This window comes from Sprattus sprattus (assembly GCF_963457725.1).
Source record: "Sprattus sprattus genome assembly, chromosome: 14".
In the NCBI taxonomy this organism is placed as follows: Eukaryota; Metazoa; Chordata; class Actinopteri; order Clupeiformes; family Clupeidae; genus Sprattus; species Sprattus sprattus.
Genome location: NC_137912.1, coordinates 29,274,097 through 29,290,633, shown reverse-complemented (window position 1 = coordinate 29,290,633; position 16,537 = coordinate 29,274,097). Strand labels below are relative to the sequence as shown.

The 16,537-nt window shown below is 38.6% G+C and overlaps 1 protein-coding gene across 1 annotated transcript in view; it reads right to left on the bottom strand.

The window, feature by feature from the left end:
• Positions 1–10,993: 10,993 nt before the first annotated feature.
• pcloa (piccolo presynaptic cytomatrix protein a) overlaps positions 10,994–16,537 on the bottom strand; it is a gene marked incomplete at both ends in the record, with an annotated part of 69,602 nt that continues 64,058 nt past the window's right edge. Inside the window, 6 exon segments of the mRNA XM_080851754.1 lie at positions 10,994–11,137; positions 12,131–12,276; positions 12,615–12,749; positions 12,972–13,033; positions 13,143–13,284; positions 15,675–15,836. Coding sequence (XP_080707880.1) covers positions 10,994–11,137; positions 12,131–12,276; positions 12,615–12,749; positions 12,972–13,033; positions 13,143–13,284; positions 15,675–15,836 — 791 coding nt within the window.

Genomic DNA, 16,537 nt, shown 5'->3' with positions numbered 1-16,537 from the left:
TGTTATAAACCTAAAACACTTTTAGCAATACTACTTCTCAGTGATTAGAGTAGTGTAAGTGAAGTACACAGATAAAGTTAAAATACACAATTCAGTAAAAACACTACCCAAGACCAATGCTGATGAAAATATTACAGTTTTTTACATTCGGATACACACTAAAATCAAAAGTGTAACACAATTATCAAAACCTTCACTCAAGGAGCAAAACAACGGCTGAGATCTGCACAACTATAAGCACATTTAAACATCACACTTTTTGCGAAACCATACACACAAGTGATTTGCAAAGCACTAAGCACACTTTAATGTTTTGGCAAAGACGTTTATCAAGAGGTCACTTCCTTGCAATTCCAAAACACTGACTGCCAAATTACCACACCTGAGCCGGTCAAATAAACACAGCCATCAAATGCCCAAACACATGATTGCTTAATTGTAGACACAACAAACAGGTTTACAGTAAGCACTATAGAAATGCAGCAGATGAGTAACTGTCATCTGTCTTCAACCAAAATGGAAGGAGTCAGAAGAAGAAGAGTGAGGGTGAGAGGGGGAATCCACAGAGGAGGAGAAGGAGGAAGAGGAAGAGGCCGAGGCCATGCCATGAGGCTGAGGTCAAGGTGGAAGTAGAGGAAGAGGAAGACCTGAAGCAGGAGGAAAATGTGCTCAAAGAAAAAGACACAGACAAAATGTATCAAATAAACTTGAAAGGAGGACAGGCCCATATTCACGCAAGAACAAGATAGAGAGATCATAAACATGCTTTTGGCAAATACGTAATGCTATCAGGCTCAGAGAAATTCAAGCAAACATTATCGGTGACCATGCCATTTTCAATACAGATGTCCATCAGGTCTCTCAGTCAACACTGGCGGCACTGACAAATCTGTACATTTTACTGTAAATGGAACTGTAACCTGTACTGGAAACATCTTTTCACCTTTGTCTGATATTTGCTGAGCTTACATTGTTATGCACACTACTGAAGTAGCATGAAAACTGGGTCATGTTTTGTTGTGATTCTCCATGTTGACATGTTGACTGATTTGGGTATATGGAGAGAATTACGTCAATAATATTTTCATCAGCATTGGTCTTGGGTAATGTTTTTACTGTATTGTGTATTTTCACTTTCTCTGTGTACTTCACTTACACTACTCCAATCACTGAGAAGTAGTATTGCTAAAAGTGTTTTAGGTTTATAACAGAAGTGTGTAAGTGGTAGAAACAGAATTCAGTATATGCAATGTGTGTGTTTCATATGGTAACAAAATATGGTTTTGTTAAATGAGTGTATAGATTTTACAAGAGTGTTTAATTTTGCAATGGATCTGATGTTTTTGCTCATTGGGTGTGTGGTTGTGCTTATTGTGTGAGGACATTGAAAAACAAAACCAAGCAGTCAAAATTGTGTGTATCCGTAAAAAACTGTAAAAAGATTTGGAGACCAAAAAAATGGTTAAAGCGCCATCTGCTGGTGATTTTGTGTCAGTGAAAAATAGGGTTGTGATGCTGAATGTTTTCTTCTGTACTCTACTGAATATACTTCAGTAATGCATGTAATGGATGAAGCACATTGAATCAGTAGTGTTACGCCCCCTGGTGGCTCGGAGTAGGACGCAACATAAGGGCAACAGGTTTGGGCAAGTGAGGGTGCAGTCACACAAGGTGAATTCAATATAAAGTGTTTATTTACAAAAAGGCAACACAGGGATCAACAAGGACTGTTAGTGGCACTGTCAAGCCAAGAAGGCACCGGATGCCTAAAAGAGCCCGGGTGACGTAATGTTGACTCTTGAGTGACAGTTTCTATGCCAACGTTAGCATTACGTAACCCGGTCACCGCGTACCCCGGCCGCTTATTAGCTTTAAGTCTCAAGAGTCGTTCGAAAGCCATCAGCTACTTTTTAGTCGCTTAATTCAAGTTGTTAAGTAAACCTGTGAAGTAATTCATGAATTTAGTTGTGTGGATATAGTGAGCTAAGGCTTGTATTCCCACTACGGTAACGTTAGCTATCCTAGCTGTACGGGGCTATGCAAAAGTAGCTTATACTGAAAGAATGGTTAGCTTGTTGTGACCGATAGCGTGAGTTAACATTAACCCGTGTCCTGGGAGTAATGATTCATGAGAGACCTTGAATCATTAGGTTAACTGAAAAACGTTTGAGGATGTACCTGGACACAGCGTAGCTGTTGTAGTGTGCTCAGTTTTCGAAAACTAGACTGAAACTAAGAAGGATAACTATGACTAAATGTGACTAAAACTAATATGCACTGAATCTAAAATAGCTGCCAAAATGAACACTGAGATGTATTCATTTTGGCAGCTATTTTAGATTCAGTCTTAAGACAAAAATGCATATTAGTTTTAGTCACATTTAGTCATAGTTATCCTTCTTAGTTTCAGAAGAGGTTTTTCATGGTTGCTAGCTCTAATCAGATGTACTATAGGCTTATAAGAGAAGGCTAACTTTTTATGCCAACTAGAACTAATTTGACAGACTATAAACCAATGTGATACACGTGCTCTCTAGCTATACAGTAAAAGTGTTGCTTACGTTAGATACTAGACCTACAGTCTAACTCTAACTGCATTAAGTCAAACAAGCTATATCTTACAATAAACTTTAAGTAAAGCTGACTATGTAAGATACTACTAATAACAATTAATAAGAGGTCAACCAAAGCGTTGTATGAACAAATGCAGTAACTTGATCAATTTACCAGCTAAATTGCTTTGGAATAACTGAACATGAATGGGGTTAAACGTTGGAAAATACAATGTTTGTAACTATAGGTCGCAAATGAGTATGAAATGCTTTGCTTCCGCGTAAAAAAAACCTGCTGTGCTCCTAAATTTCTTTGTGTGCTCCTAAATGTTTTCATTTAGGAGCACATGTGCTCCTTGGGAAAAACCTTAGCATAGAGCCCTGCAAATACTCTACTTTCTCTCTATCCCTCTCACTCTACTTTCTCTCACACTCCATCTCTCTGCTTCACTTTTTTTTCTCCTTCTTTCAATATTTTCCCTCTTCACTCTCTCTGTACTGTCTTTATCCAGAGCCACTCTTGTTCACTCTTTCCACTCTTCTTTCTTTCTTCCACTCTTCTTTCTTTTCTTCTTTCCTTCTTCCACTCTTCTTTACTTTCTTCACTCTTCTAGGAGACTAGGAGGGGAAGAGACTAATTCCAAGGCACTTGTTCTCTCTGTCATGGCCGCAACAGAGCAAGCACACTCTCGCAGTTCGTTCACGAAACGCATTCTAGTTTCTTTATTCAGCTAACTACTCCTCGCCCGATTGAGATAGAGACGCCATTCAAACACCGAAACGTCTGGCCTGATCCGGTGCAACCTGCTATGACTTTTCGTGGCGGTACTCCTTGCCACTCCTTTTTTATTCCTCTTTTTCATCACCTTTTTCTCTCATTGACTAACATGGTGGAAGGTTGAGCCATTGTGACGTCACTCACTCAAGCCAACTGAAATTAGATCAGTTGAGATAGGAGAAGGCGAAGCTCTCTTCAATGCCATAAAAATCATGCTAATCGAAAACCACCATCAAGCTTTATACCTCTTAAATGCCATAAAAATCATGTAAATCGAAAACCACCATTAAGCTTTATATCATGATACAGTAGTAGTAATAGCTAGCGAGTTGTTTACGTTCACAACCCACAGACAGTTCAAAAGGCCCGACAACAGTCACCAAAGAAAACCTAGATATACTATTGATACAATCGTGAATAGAGTGATGATAGCTAGCGAGCTATTTAGCCTTCACCCAGGCTCAGGTTTATTTTGCTAGGTATCTCCGATATCGACGCAGAGACACAGTGTGAAAAAGGATGGAAAACTTAACGAGGAAAAGTGGTTCGGGAACTACGTGTGCAGTAGTTGGCTTTACCAACTCAAGAAAACACCTGAACGAGTGGTTAGATAGAGAGTGCAAAATATTAAAACGAATGTAGTGGCAACAGTTTCAGGTACAGTTTATACACCCGCTCTAACAGTGTTAACTTTTTTACTCCCCTGCCATCTCGGAATGAAATAGCTTCACAATACACACGCTATGCTTTAATAAAACTCACGTTTTACGAGACACCAACAGAGGCACAACCGACAAGTCTTACCATTGAAGATCTTTGACGTTCGTTCTGAAACTACATCCAGCCATCCAGGTTAATCCATGTTGTTGTGGAGAACGGCGGTTGCATCAATCATATTTCATTAAAACTTCACACTCCTTACATTGGACATATCCAACAGCCTAATTAGAATCTGAATTGTCTACTAGGCAGAAATATCTCCATACAGTAGATTTCCCCTCGTTTAGTATCATTTTGAACTCTCCAGATGACTGTATTGCCCCCGCTCGTCAAGTGAAAATCCCCCTCCTTCTTGGGGACAGCAATGGCTAGCAAGACCTAGCATAACTGTCATTCACATCCAATGGTAATGCTACATATCTAGGTATGCTAATTGGCGGTATCCATTGTTAACTCGTTAATACTCATGTCACTAGCTTACGTTAGCTAACTGGGCAGTTGTTATTATCATTGACACCACTTTCAACTGTCAAAACTATCCGTCTAACTAAATCGGTTGGTTATGAGATTTCACAGCATTTCATATATGGGCCATTCTACCGAATTGGTGCAAAGTCAGGTCGGAAATATTTTGAATTGTTTTATGTTTTATTCCCAAAACTTTGTCTGTATGTATATTGTACCATATCTAAAGTACACATATCTAGTAAAAGAACAGTCAATTTTTATATTGTATTTTCAGAATGTGTTGGAATGTTTTTCCTCTTCCAAAAATTGTCACTACCGAAACATCACATTTACTATAGTAAAAAAGTATTATCATTGACCTGTTCAGATTTTGTTTCCTTCCCTTCTCTTAAGAGTATTTTTACAAATATTTCTTGAAGGTTTTCACAATGAAATCCATAAAAATGAAATTTTTACCAAATTTTCAAGTTCAATTTATACAATTCATGAAAATCTAAGTGCAATATTTCTTTGTAAAATGCAAAAAAATGATCATATTGATTCCAGAGTTGTTGATTGATGAAATTGAACATACATTAATCCAATCAGTATCATAACATTTTAGTTGATTACTCAATATACTTCATTTTTTACAAAACATCCAGTGTTTCGGTAGTGCTGCACTGTTTCGGTAGTGACATCCAGTGTTTCGGTAGTGACTGCACTGTTGGATGGATGTTCATTTCTCTCCCAAAATCATCCAAAAGGTGCTCTGGGCCGCCCTTTAGTCCACACAACACATTTATTTAAAAGTTATGGGATTGAACTACTTACCATTTCATTTTGTCACTACCGAAATCATCTGGTCACTACCATATGTTTCGGTAGTGACTGTTTCGGTAGTGACAATTCTAGCTAACTTTAAGCATAAATAAAGAATTATAGCAAGCACACGGCTTGCAAACACATCTTTGAAGAGGTGAACACACATACAAACATAAGATTTTCCATGAAACCCCAAAAGGTTTACTTAATTGAAGAAAACATGCGTTTCGGTAGTGACAATTCTTAAGGTTACACGTCGATTTTCAGACTTTGGAACACATTTATATAAAAACTATGGGATTTAGCTACTTACCATTCAACCATGAGGGACAGAGATGCAGTGTCAATGCATGGTCAAAAATGCAGAGTCGTGGCTAAAACACAGGGTCAGCCAATGGACTAAAACTCTTGTGTTTCGGTAGTGACATGAAAACTAGGGACATGATTTTTTAAGTATAGAAAATTGATTTAAAAATTAAACCCACAATAAATCTAAATATTCCAAGTTCTGTTTCAACCCAATCATAAAGATCTTTGAAATTAAATCATTGAAAAAAATCAAAAAAAATTGAAAAGTGTTATTTAAAGGCATTGAAATTTAGATGTCAGGGTTGGGGACAGCTACTTCCCAATAGAAAGTACCCTATAAATGATGATTTTGTATATATTTAGCTTATCACTATCTCATGTAATGCATTGGGTTTATATAGACCATAACATTTTCTAATTAAATATCTATGCCTAAATACCTAATTGTTTTGTAAATAGTTTTTATTGTTGAGGGACTGCATATTACACGAATTCGGTAGAATGGCCCATATATTGTTGCAGAGATGTTTCCTTTTACCAAAGGGCTAGCAAGACCTAGCATAACTGTCATTCACATCCAATGGTAATGCTACCTAGCTAGGTATGCTAACTGTCGAATACTCATGTCACTAGCTAACTTTAGCTAACTGGGCAGTTGTTATTATCATTGACACCACTTTCAACTGTCAAAACTATCCGTCTAGCTTAATCTGTTGGTTATGACATTTCACAGCATTTCATATATATTGTTGCAGAGATGTGTCCTTTTACCAAGATAACAATTTCAACAATTCACTTAGCTCAGTAAGTCAGTATAACGAAACTCTGGAACTTTTATGACCATGACACCTGAAATGTTTGTGCTTAGTAAATATGCAAATTTCATAATACATCTGATTTCCACCATAGAGAGACAATAAATATATTTACATTTGAAGCACAGACAAGATTTATTGCATCCGCAACCAATACAAAATCAAAACAAGCCCATGTCTCCCTCACACGACCTTTGGAGGAATAATTACACCCCATAAGAGATAATGTCACTTGGAGCCTATTTTAAGACTAGACCCTTTCACAATAAACAAGCAAACAAACAAACAAAAACAGAACAACAAAGATACCCTCATATGTCTAAACGTCAGTGGAGCCAAAATATAATGGTTGAGCTTGGTTGCTTGCTAAAATATATTGGTTGAAAACAAAAAGGTGTATTCAGTGTCACTGCAGATGGTTACACTGGAAGGCTGGCAGATTCATCCTACAACCTGCATTCAACGTTGTATTGAAACGCAGAAAACACAGTAGCCTACTAAACAGATTTTTTTCTCAGATATCAGTCTGTGAGGCCCCTCAACAACATATGCGCTCTTGGCCACTGCAGTTGCTTGTGCTTGATGGCCGCAACAGAGCAAGCACACTCTCGCAGTTCGTTCACGAAACGCATTCTAGTTACTGCTGATATTGACATTTACGGTCTGTAGCCTTGTGGTCTACTGACTCTGCTATCGTAGCCACTATGTCCGCCATTGATTTCTAAATAAAACGAAAAGCTCTGCCTGGCTCCGTCTCTTCCGCTACGTAGACAAGATGGCGGCCGTTGAGAATGGAAAGTGTACCCTGGTTCCACACTCAGCGTTTTGTCCGTTATGAGTACACATACGGGTCCTTTGGGTATACTTCTTTTCGCCGCGATCGAAATCGGAACACCCTACATACTCAAACTAAGGATGGTAGATACGGAGGGTATGGATAACGGAACAGAGCTAAGGTGATCTAAACTAAATGATAATGTTTAGCATCTTAGGGCTTTCATATACAACATATATTGACACTCAATGTAATATCAACCCAATGCTTATCATTACCTTAACATATGTAGAGAAGAGTTGTTTACAATTAAATTATGAATGGTAAAGGAAACATCACCAGAGAAACCATTTTAAATATATTTAATATCGAGACTTGTGGCAACAGCCTTTTTACAGCACAATTGCATAATTTATCAATAACTTTTGTGTACAACCACAAAACCATGACATTATTTTTATTCTGTTTACATAGAGTGGAAAACCAGACAAATTGTACAAGCATATTTGTACAGTCAGCATACATCACATCTCTAAATACTCTCCTTTTTATACCTCTATTCTCTGTCTTTTGAAGTAGTACCTGGACACAAAAATAGTGTGAACAAACCACCAACAAGACATGCAACATCCAGAGTGAGCACATTTAAATTCTCCTGTAGCTATCAGTTTATTCCAACTTGTTTTAATACATGGTTATTCTGTGGCTGTAGTGCAGGTTTGAAAATAGTTGTTCAGAGGCATCACACTCCCTTGACTGTACTGCATGATACGGTACATGTCCAAAGAGTCCTAAATCCCCTTTCCATCACATGCTTTTTATTCAAGGGTTTATCGAAAGCTCTTCTTGTAAAAAAAATATTATATATACAAGATAAGAAATTAACAGTTAGCTCACCTTCACATTGCTGAAGGTAAGAAAAAAGAGGAATGTGTTCACGGATGCTTAGAATTTAGACTGGCGTACTAAAGTAAATTTTTTTGTTTCTATTTTTCTGGAGAGGAAGGAAATAATAAATAAGGAATTAACCAAAAAATACTTTTTGTCTTTATATACACTATTTGTTAGTGTACTTAAATGATAAAAACCCGAGAAACATTATGACTGTGAATGCTGCAAAGTGTCTATCATGAAAGACAGCGTTGGTGGAAAGTTGTATGTGAGGTTGTTGTTTGAATAAAGTAAGAGTTGAAAGCTTAAAGTAACCACAAGGTTTGTAGGAAATCAACAAAAATATTGTGAACACATACCTCCTACAGTGCATCTGACACTGAGTACTCCATAGTATGGATATCTGCGCTGTTACATTTCTCTTACATCATTACTTTACAAACTGGTGATACAGTGAAAATCATAAAAAAATGATATTGGGGGTAGCCGTAGAGCAGTGGCAGCGGCAGCATCCTACACCACATACGGGTCCAGTACCCACAAGGACCCAGGTTCAAGTCCGGCCTGAGGTCATTTCTCGAGCCCACTCCCCATTTCTCTCTCCCGTTCACTTCCTGTCTAATCTGCACTGTCCTATCAATAAAAGACTAGAAAATCCCAAAATAAATATTTTAAAAACAATATAATGTTATGATAATGTGATCCAATTCAACCCCAATGGAAATATCATACATGCTTACAAATATGTTCATTGATATTTATGATGGTTAACTGGACTGAGAAAAGAAACGTACAAACATATTAAATAACAAATAACAAACAACTTTCCTGTCATATGATACACTACAGTCAAACCACAGAGATATTGTCATTTCAGATGCATTTAGAACATGGTCCAGGTTGCATAGAATCACTTCAACACAGCCCATGGATTTGGTCAAAGTTTGGCACACGTTAAAGTTCACCATCAAACCAGCCCTTAATCCTCCTAGTTTTGGAGATCTCAACGTAGAGTGATGTGTGGATCAATCCCAGTCCTGGATCAAGTGGATATGTCTGTAGAATAGAGCCTTCCAATAAACTGAAGTACAGACTCAGTGACATGTATATTTGTGCGGTCTGATTTGATCTTTGGATCAGAAACCATTCTTTTCTAGTCAGAGAAGTGACACTGATCTTAGGAACCTTCATTTTGGAATGATGACTGGGATACATGGGGGCCAATGACATGTTGAACAAACGGCTTACACATAGCTAGCACCTTCCCCATCCAAAGAATATCTCTGACGTTTATTAGTATGTATGTAGTAATGGTGAATGATTTGTTCTGTATATGCTATGACATCACCATGAAAATGATGTAAGGGTAAAGTAGGTTCTTACATACAATAGTAATGACAGGGATTCTTTAAAAAGTTACAATTAGACTCCAAAATCTATACTCAGTGCTTCACAAATAAAATAATAAACATAATATCATAATCAGAAATCAGATTGTCTGTGATAGGCATATACAGTCAACAATACAATAATATACTGAACTATGTACAAATAATATGTATATGTACTGTATGTGCTAATCTATAATTATAGCGATATATTTACTTTGCACATTAAACAATCTCCTTTCAAGTACAGTCATATCCTTTATATTCAGAAGAAATTATTACTTATAGTAATTCATATTTAATTAAGTGTGTATGTCTATAAAAAAAAGTCTATAAAAGAGGAATGTAAGGAAATAGAATTACCGAGTCTATTAACCAAAATATCTTTTCAGATATATGTTTCCAGTTAAACTTTTCATAAAGAATAATGTAATGTTTTCATGTATTTCACATAACAAAATATACTTTCTGACACATCATCATAGTTCCTTTATATAATCAACACAGTAACTAAGAGAAATACAATCAATAAAATAAAACCTCTGATAATAACTGATATAATTCTACTAAAAATAAAAGCTTTATGTATTGTGCCATTTAGTCACCCCTCTAGATTCCAACCTTTAAACTCTTAGATCATCAAAACAAACTTGCTATGACTGATATGTGAACTCATCCATGTGTGGTTTCCAAATGGATAATATATATTATTATGTTTAATGACACTGATAATAAGAATCAGTCAAACAAAGGTTGAGGTACCTAGTCATAACCTCTTGTGGAATGGTGAAAATGTGAAGTTATGTTTGTGAATATGAGAGAGTGAACAGGTGAGTGAATGTGTCCGTGTGGTAGTCATCAGTCATGCTATTATGGCCTGTAATGTGCCATATGCTATTCTTTCATGCACACAGGATTCTGATAAACTTGTGTTCACTCCCATTGGATCCAATAAACTTTCCACATTCAATTCCACTGACCTCAGACTCACAGCCACAAGCTGCACACCCACAGCTCATCATCTCAAGTGTGATTGTGGGTGAAATTTGGTTAATTTGGGAAATAGGTGCTATCACAAAATCAAGTCTTGTTTAGCAACTTTATGAAGTTGCCACAACATCAGGGAATCAATGGGAAGATGTCCACACAAAACTGAATATAGAATTATCAGCAAATACAGAGATCACAGTGAACCCTTTGCTGATGCCCCCCTCTCTCCCCTCACACCGAATGCCTCCCTTTCTCCTCTCACACCCAATGCCCCCCTCTCTCCTCTCACACCCAATGCCCCCCTCTCTCCTCTCACACCCAATGCCCACTACAAACCTGAAAACAAAGACATGAAAGAGCACACAGCAAATTGGTTGAGAGCTGTCACACAAGCCAACTGTCCCAACAGTGTCAGCGTGTCATGGACTGTATTCCTGTGCTGTTCTCAGCAGCATCTCGTCCCAGCATGCTCCTGGTGGCTCTGGCATCCAAAGTGGCCCTTTTTAGGGCTGGATTTGAGCAGGGCTAGCCAGTAACTTGTGCCAACTCACCACACGTTTTCGTAAATCCACCTTATCCAGCCATACGTACGCTTCACCTATCAGAGTCTTCTTCACAAACTTTCCTCCATTTGAAACAAGGAACAGCTGTGGAGTGTGTGTGTGCAGAGGTTAAAAAGCAGAGGTTAAAAAAGTTTGTTAGAAACACTACTACTTCACTGTCATGTTTACTTTAATACAATAATATTTGTAAGAGGTCTTCTCTATTTGACTTTATGGGTTAGTAGATAGATAGAGGGCAACTGCACCATGGTAAAAAAGGAAATACGTCCCCAGGAGACAGACAGACATAGAGAGGAATGTAGAAATAGGTGGGTATGGACTGACAGAGTTAAACAGTGGGAAGAAGTTAGACGGATGGACAGATGGATGGACAGAGAAGTCCTACCTGAAGTGAGTGATAGAGAGATGGATGGACAGATGAGTTCTACCTGAAGTGATGGTTGTTACTGTGTATATGGGTGGACAGATGGGTCCTTCCTGAAGTGAGTGATAGTGATATGGATGGACAGAGGAGTCCTACCTGAAATGAGTGATAGTGAGATGGATGGACAGATGGATGTACAGATGAGTTCCACCTGAAGTGAGTGATAGTGAGATGGATGGACAGATAGATGTACAGATGAGGTCTACCTGAAGTGAGTGATAGTGAGATGGATGGACAGATGGATTGACAGAGGAGTTCTACATGAAGTGAATGATAGTTATATGGATGGACAGAGGAGTCCTACCTGATATGAGTGATAGTTGTATGGATGGGCAGATGGATGTACAGATGAGTTCTACCTGAAGTGAGTGATAGTAAGATGGAAGGACAGATGGATGGACAGAGGAGTTCTACCTGAAGTGAGTGATAGTGAGATTGATGGACAGAGGAGTCCTACCTGAAGTGAGTGATAGTGAGATGGATGGACAGAGGAGTCCTACCTGAAGTGAGTGATAGTGAGATGGATGGACAGATGGATGGACAGAGGAGTCCTACCTGAAGTGAGTGATAGTGAGATGGATGGACAGATGGAGGGACAGAGGAGTCCTACCTGAAGTGAGTGATAGTGAGATTGATGGACAGAGGAGTCCTACCTGAAGTGAGTGCCCAGTGGGGTTCATGCAGAAGCGGAAGGTCTCGTTGAATGATGGTTCACGATCATGGCGACACACCCTGGTCTTCTTCTTAATGATCCTCTTTTGAGTGGCTACATTCACCACGTACAACTTCACATACAGGTCTGCCATGATACACAAGCATGAATGAAACTAAGGTTTGGTAAGACATAGATGATCATCAACAGGTTTACATTCAGGATCGTCACAACAGTCTAAATAATATACACAGTATAAAGTATACACAATGTAAAGTATACACAGTATAAAGTATACACAGTATAAAGTGTACACAATGTAAAGTATACACAGTATAAAGTATACACAGTATAAAGTATACACAATGTAAAGTATACACAGTATAAAGTATACACAGTGTAAAGTATACACAGTGTAAAGTATACACAGTATAAAGTATACACAGTATAAAGTACATCTTCTCAGGTCTATAGGGGTGTAGTACCTGGTAGGTGGTCTGGAGACTTGAACTTATATGTGATGTTCCTGCACTGAAGAATCTCCAGGACCAGATGCTCTCCATCGGTTTTGATTTCCTTCTTCAGTGCAATCTTGATCTCCCCCATTACATGGGTCTTGCCTGGTAACAAAAATAGATACGTTTTATATAGACAGCGCATGGATTCAACTCGCACGAAGAAGAGATACAAAATTGAAGAACATCTCCTGATTTCTTTGGGTTAGAGTGAAGTTGAACAGCTTATCTGATAGCAACATGTAGGCCATTGCTTGAGGGTGTAAGGGTGTGCTTATGTGTGTGTGAGTTGGTGTATGATGTGTGTGTGTGTGTGTGTGTGTTTACCTTCAGTCTCTCCATGTCCATGTAAGGTTGTCATGACATCGGTTCCATTTGTAATCTTTCCACTGAAGAGCATATAAATGTGGTCATTATCCATTTAGAATCAGTTCTCTGCCATGTTGAAAGTTTGGAAAGGTTATCCCTACATTAGATACAAAAACTGCCTGGACTCACAATCTGGGAATCTGAAAGATGGCACTATCCACAGCATTGGTCCCACTGTCTTCCTCCAGAAGGCTGTAGGCGCTACCGCTAAGACCACTATCCAGTGAGGCTGCAGTCACAGGCGCATCTGTGACTCTGTAGCCGCGTGATGCTGTTTTAACAAGAAAGGTTGGTTGCTGTCAGGAAAAATCACCTTTTACCAATTTAACGTTAAGTTGGGAAGGATGAGCATGAGAGCAACATGGAAGGAATAAGAGAGGGAGCGAGAGTGTGAGGGTGGATCATTTGAGCATTATGAGAGATTTTGGCCCCTATTTTGAGAACAAAAATGGCAGTGGAAAAATCTGGAGTATGAATGATGTTGCACTAGGGCTATTACACATAGTAAACTTAATGCTGCAACATGTCGCTTGAATGTAATGTTACACAAGCAAAACATCAGCTGGAATGTAGGTTGATAATAATCCAGTGTTTTAGTGGGGTCTTTATTTGTTTAAAAAACATATAGCTAATGAGTGTTCATAAAGTGGGTTCAAATGGTAAAATGCGCAATGTGAGGTCTAAACATTAACGTGCTAACACTATGTTGCTATCGACCAAGAATCTATTGTTTGGAGTGGGAGGAGTGATGCTAATCACCTTACTATCAGTATCGTATTACAAAGATATTTCACATACCAGAAACAGCCACATATGTAAACTTAATGGTGTGGTTGAAATGAAAGATAGATCTAATCTTTCATTTAAAGTTCAGGAAAATCTCTGAAAAGCAGTCAGATATGTAAAGGTAATGGCGTAGTTGAAATGAGCGTGAAGCTCTGTGTTTGCCAGCTATGGCAGCTACCATTGGTCGGCAGAACATAATGACATTTTTAGCAAATACGACAAAAAGTTATTTTTTAAAAGGTTCCCTACTGCAGCTTCAGGGGGGAAGAATATTTATACCATGTCAATGTTAAAGCACTCCCTGGACAGAATATTCTGTGACTCCCAGAAACATTTAATTTTTGAACACAAAATATGCATCTGCTGTTTTACTAGCCATTTTGTTCTCGAAATAGCAGTCTTTGTGTGCTTTTGGAAACGTGTCTGTCTATTCAGTTACCTGTTGAACTATATATTCCCAGACAGGAGGAGTGAAACATGAGTTTGCAAGGGACTATTATATGAAGCTAGAACACACTTAGGAGAGTGAAACATGAGTTTGTAAGGGACTATTATATGAAGCTAGAACACACTTAGGAGAGTGAAACATGAGTTTGTAAGGGACTATTATATGAAGCTAGAACACACTTAGGAGAGTGAAACATGAGTTTGTAAGGGACTATTATATGAAGCTAGAACACACTTAGGTAGGTTGGAGAGGAGGGGGTGAGAAAGGTGTGATTTGAATATTCATGATTTTAGGTACCTTACTTTTTATTGTTGCATTGGTCATATTACATTTTAAGTTACTGTTCTAGCTTCATACTATTGTACAGATGGATTTTTTGACAGTCTGGACTGCAACAGCACACTTGTATAAACACATTTACAGTACACATTTGGTCACGGGGAGAAGTGTATAGGAACAATATCCATCAACATCAAACATTATGAAATATACAGTACATATCCACAGGATAAGAACAGAAGCAACAAGAGCATTTTAAAAGAGAACATTCTAATAGTGTATTAGTAATCTGTTTGTAGGAGTAAAACCATGTTGTGCTCTATTTAATTCATGTCATTTCATGAAATAGTCTTTATTTATGTAAAGATTGAATAACACATTTTAATTGAAAATTCTCCTACCATTGTTCTACTTCCATAAAAGGGGATGTATCTCATTAGTCTATTCATACTCTTCAGATGTGTTACTATGTGTGTCTTTTATTATTCTTTGGTTATCTGTACACACACTGAGGGAGCCGCATAATAATTCCTATGCTTCAGTACATTTGTACCTGAGCAAAGGGCAAATAATGTCTTGAATCTTGAATGTACTGACTGTAAATGACATATCATTTATTGGCTGAATATGTGTAACAACATAACTGTGAACTATGACTGATGGAGTGATACTAATTGTGGGGTTAGGGCACAAAACTGAACCATACTAGTATTTTTATGTTTAGTATTTAACAGGCCAAACAATATTTGGCTCCTGAAATTTACAAATACCATGTCTGGACACGTCAGTATTAAGTATTCATTTAGAAGAAGATATTTGTTATTAAGCAGGAAAAGTACCTTCTTTAATGAAAAGTGTTGTAGCCTGTAAAGAGGGGGTGATCCCAATACATAAATTACTGGTGACTGTAGCTCAAAGACTGTCTGGGAGCTTTGCATGTGTGCGTTAGTAACTCAGTCTCTTTCTCTCTCTTTTTCTCTTTTTCTCTCTCTCTCTCTCTCTCTCTCTCTCTCTCTCTCTCACTCACTCACTCACTCACTCACTGACTCACTGACTCACTCACTGACTCTCTCACTCTCTCACTCACTCACTCACTCACTCACTCACACTCCTTTCTGCAGTCGTCATGTCAGATGCATAGCTCTCACCTCTCTCCATCCTGGGCCTCTCTTCAGACATGGCTTTCCTGAGGGTCAGGTGTCTGCCATCACTGTTCTCATTGGCTGGAAAGTCAGACTGGGGTCTCTGAATGGTGAGCACGCCCACTACGCTGTGCCTGTGGTATCTCAAGGACAGGCGGCCATTTTGGGCTGCTGGGGCACGGTCAGTGGCACATGTTCAGGGCCATGGAAGGGGTAGGGAGATTAGGGGGAGGGGAGCGACATGGACACTCAGAGTGTGTACTCTTCACACACAGACACCAGCTTTTACTGATCTGGTCACATGCATCCACAGTGCGCACCCTTTCCCTTCTCTCAGGGACCGGGGACCAGGGCTTAGAGCGTCTACTGAGGTGCATTGTGGGCCAAGACACAGAGATAATTGGAGGTGAGGGGGGTGGAGGCAGGGGGTGGCATGCACAGCCATCTCAGAGGCCAGAGTAGCTGCAGAAAAGCTGGCCAGATGTGTTGGGAGAAAACCAAATGAAAAGGAAGGGGAAATGTACTGGGCATTTAGAGGGGTGCTGTTAAGAGAAGCGGTAGGCTACACAGCTGTTTTATGTGCTCTGTCATATGTATGTGAAAGTGCTAATTCTTCCAGCCCTAGCTGTTCTCTACCAGAGGGGAGGATGCTTATCCAGCCAGAAAGACAAGCATGACCTACGTCTGCAGATACCTGTGATTGACTTTGATACTGTAAGGCAATGTGTCCAGAACTGGCTCTGCTCTTTAGAGTTTAGCCCAGAAACTCTTTACTGCTTTATTTTTTATAAGAACCCAATTATGGAAAGTAAATTATAAATAATTATTTTAGGATTGTATTTTAGTATTAATGGATTATTTATATTAGA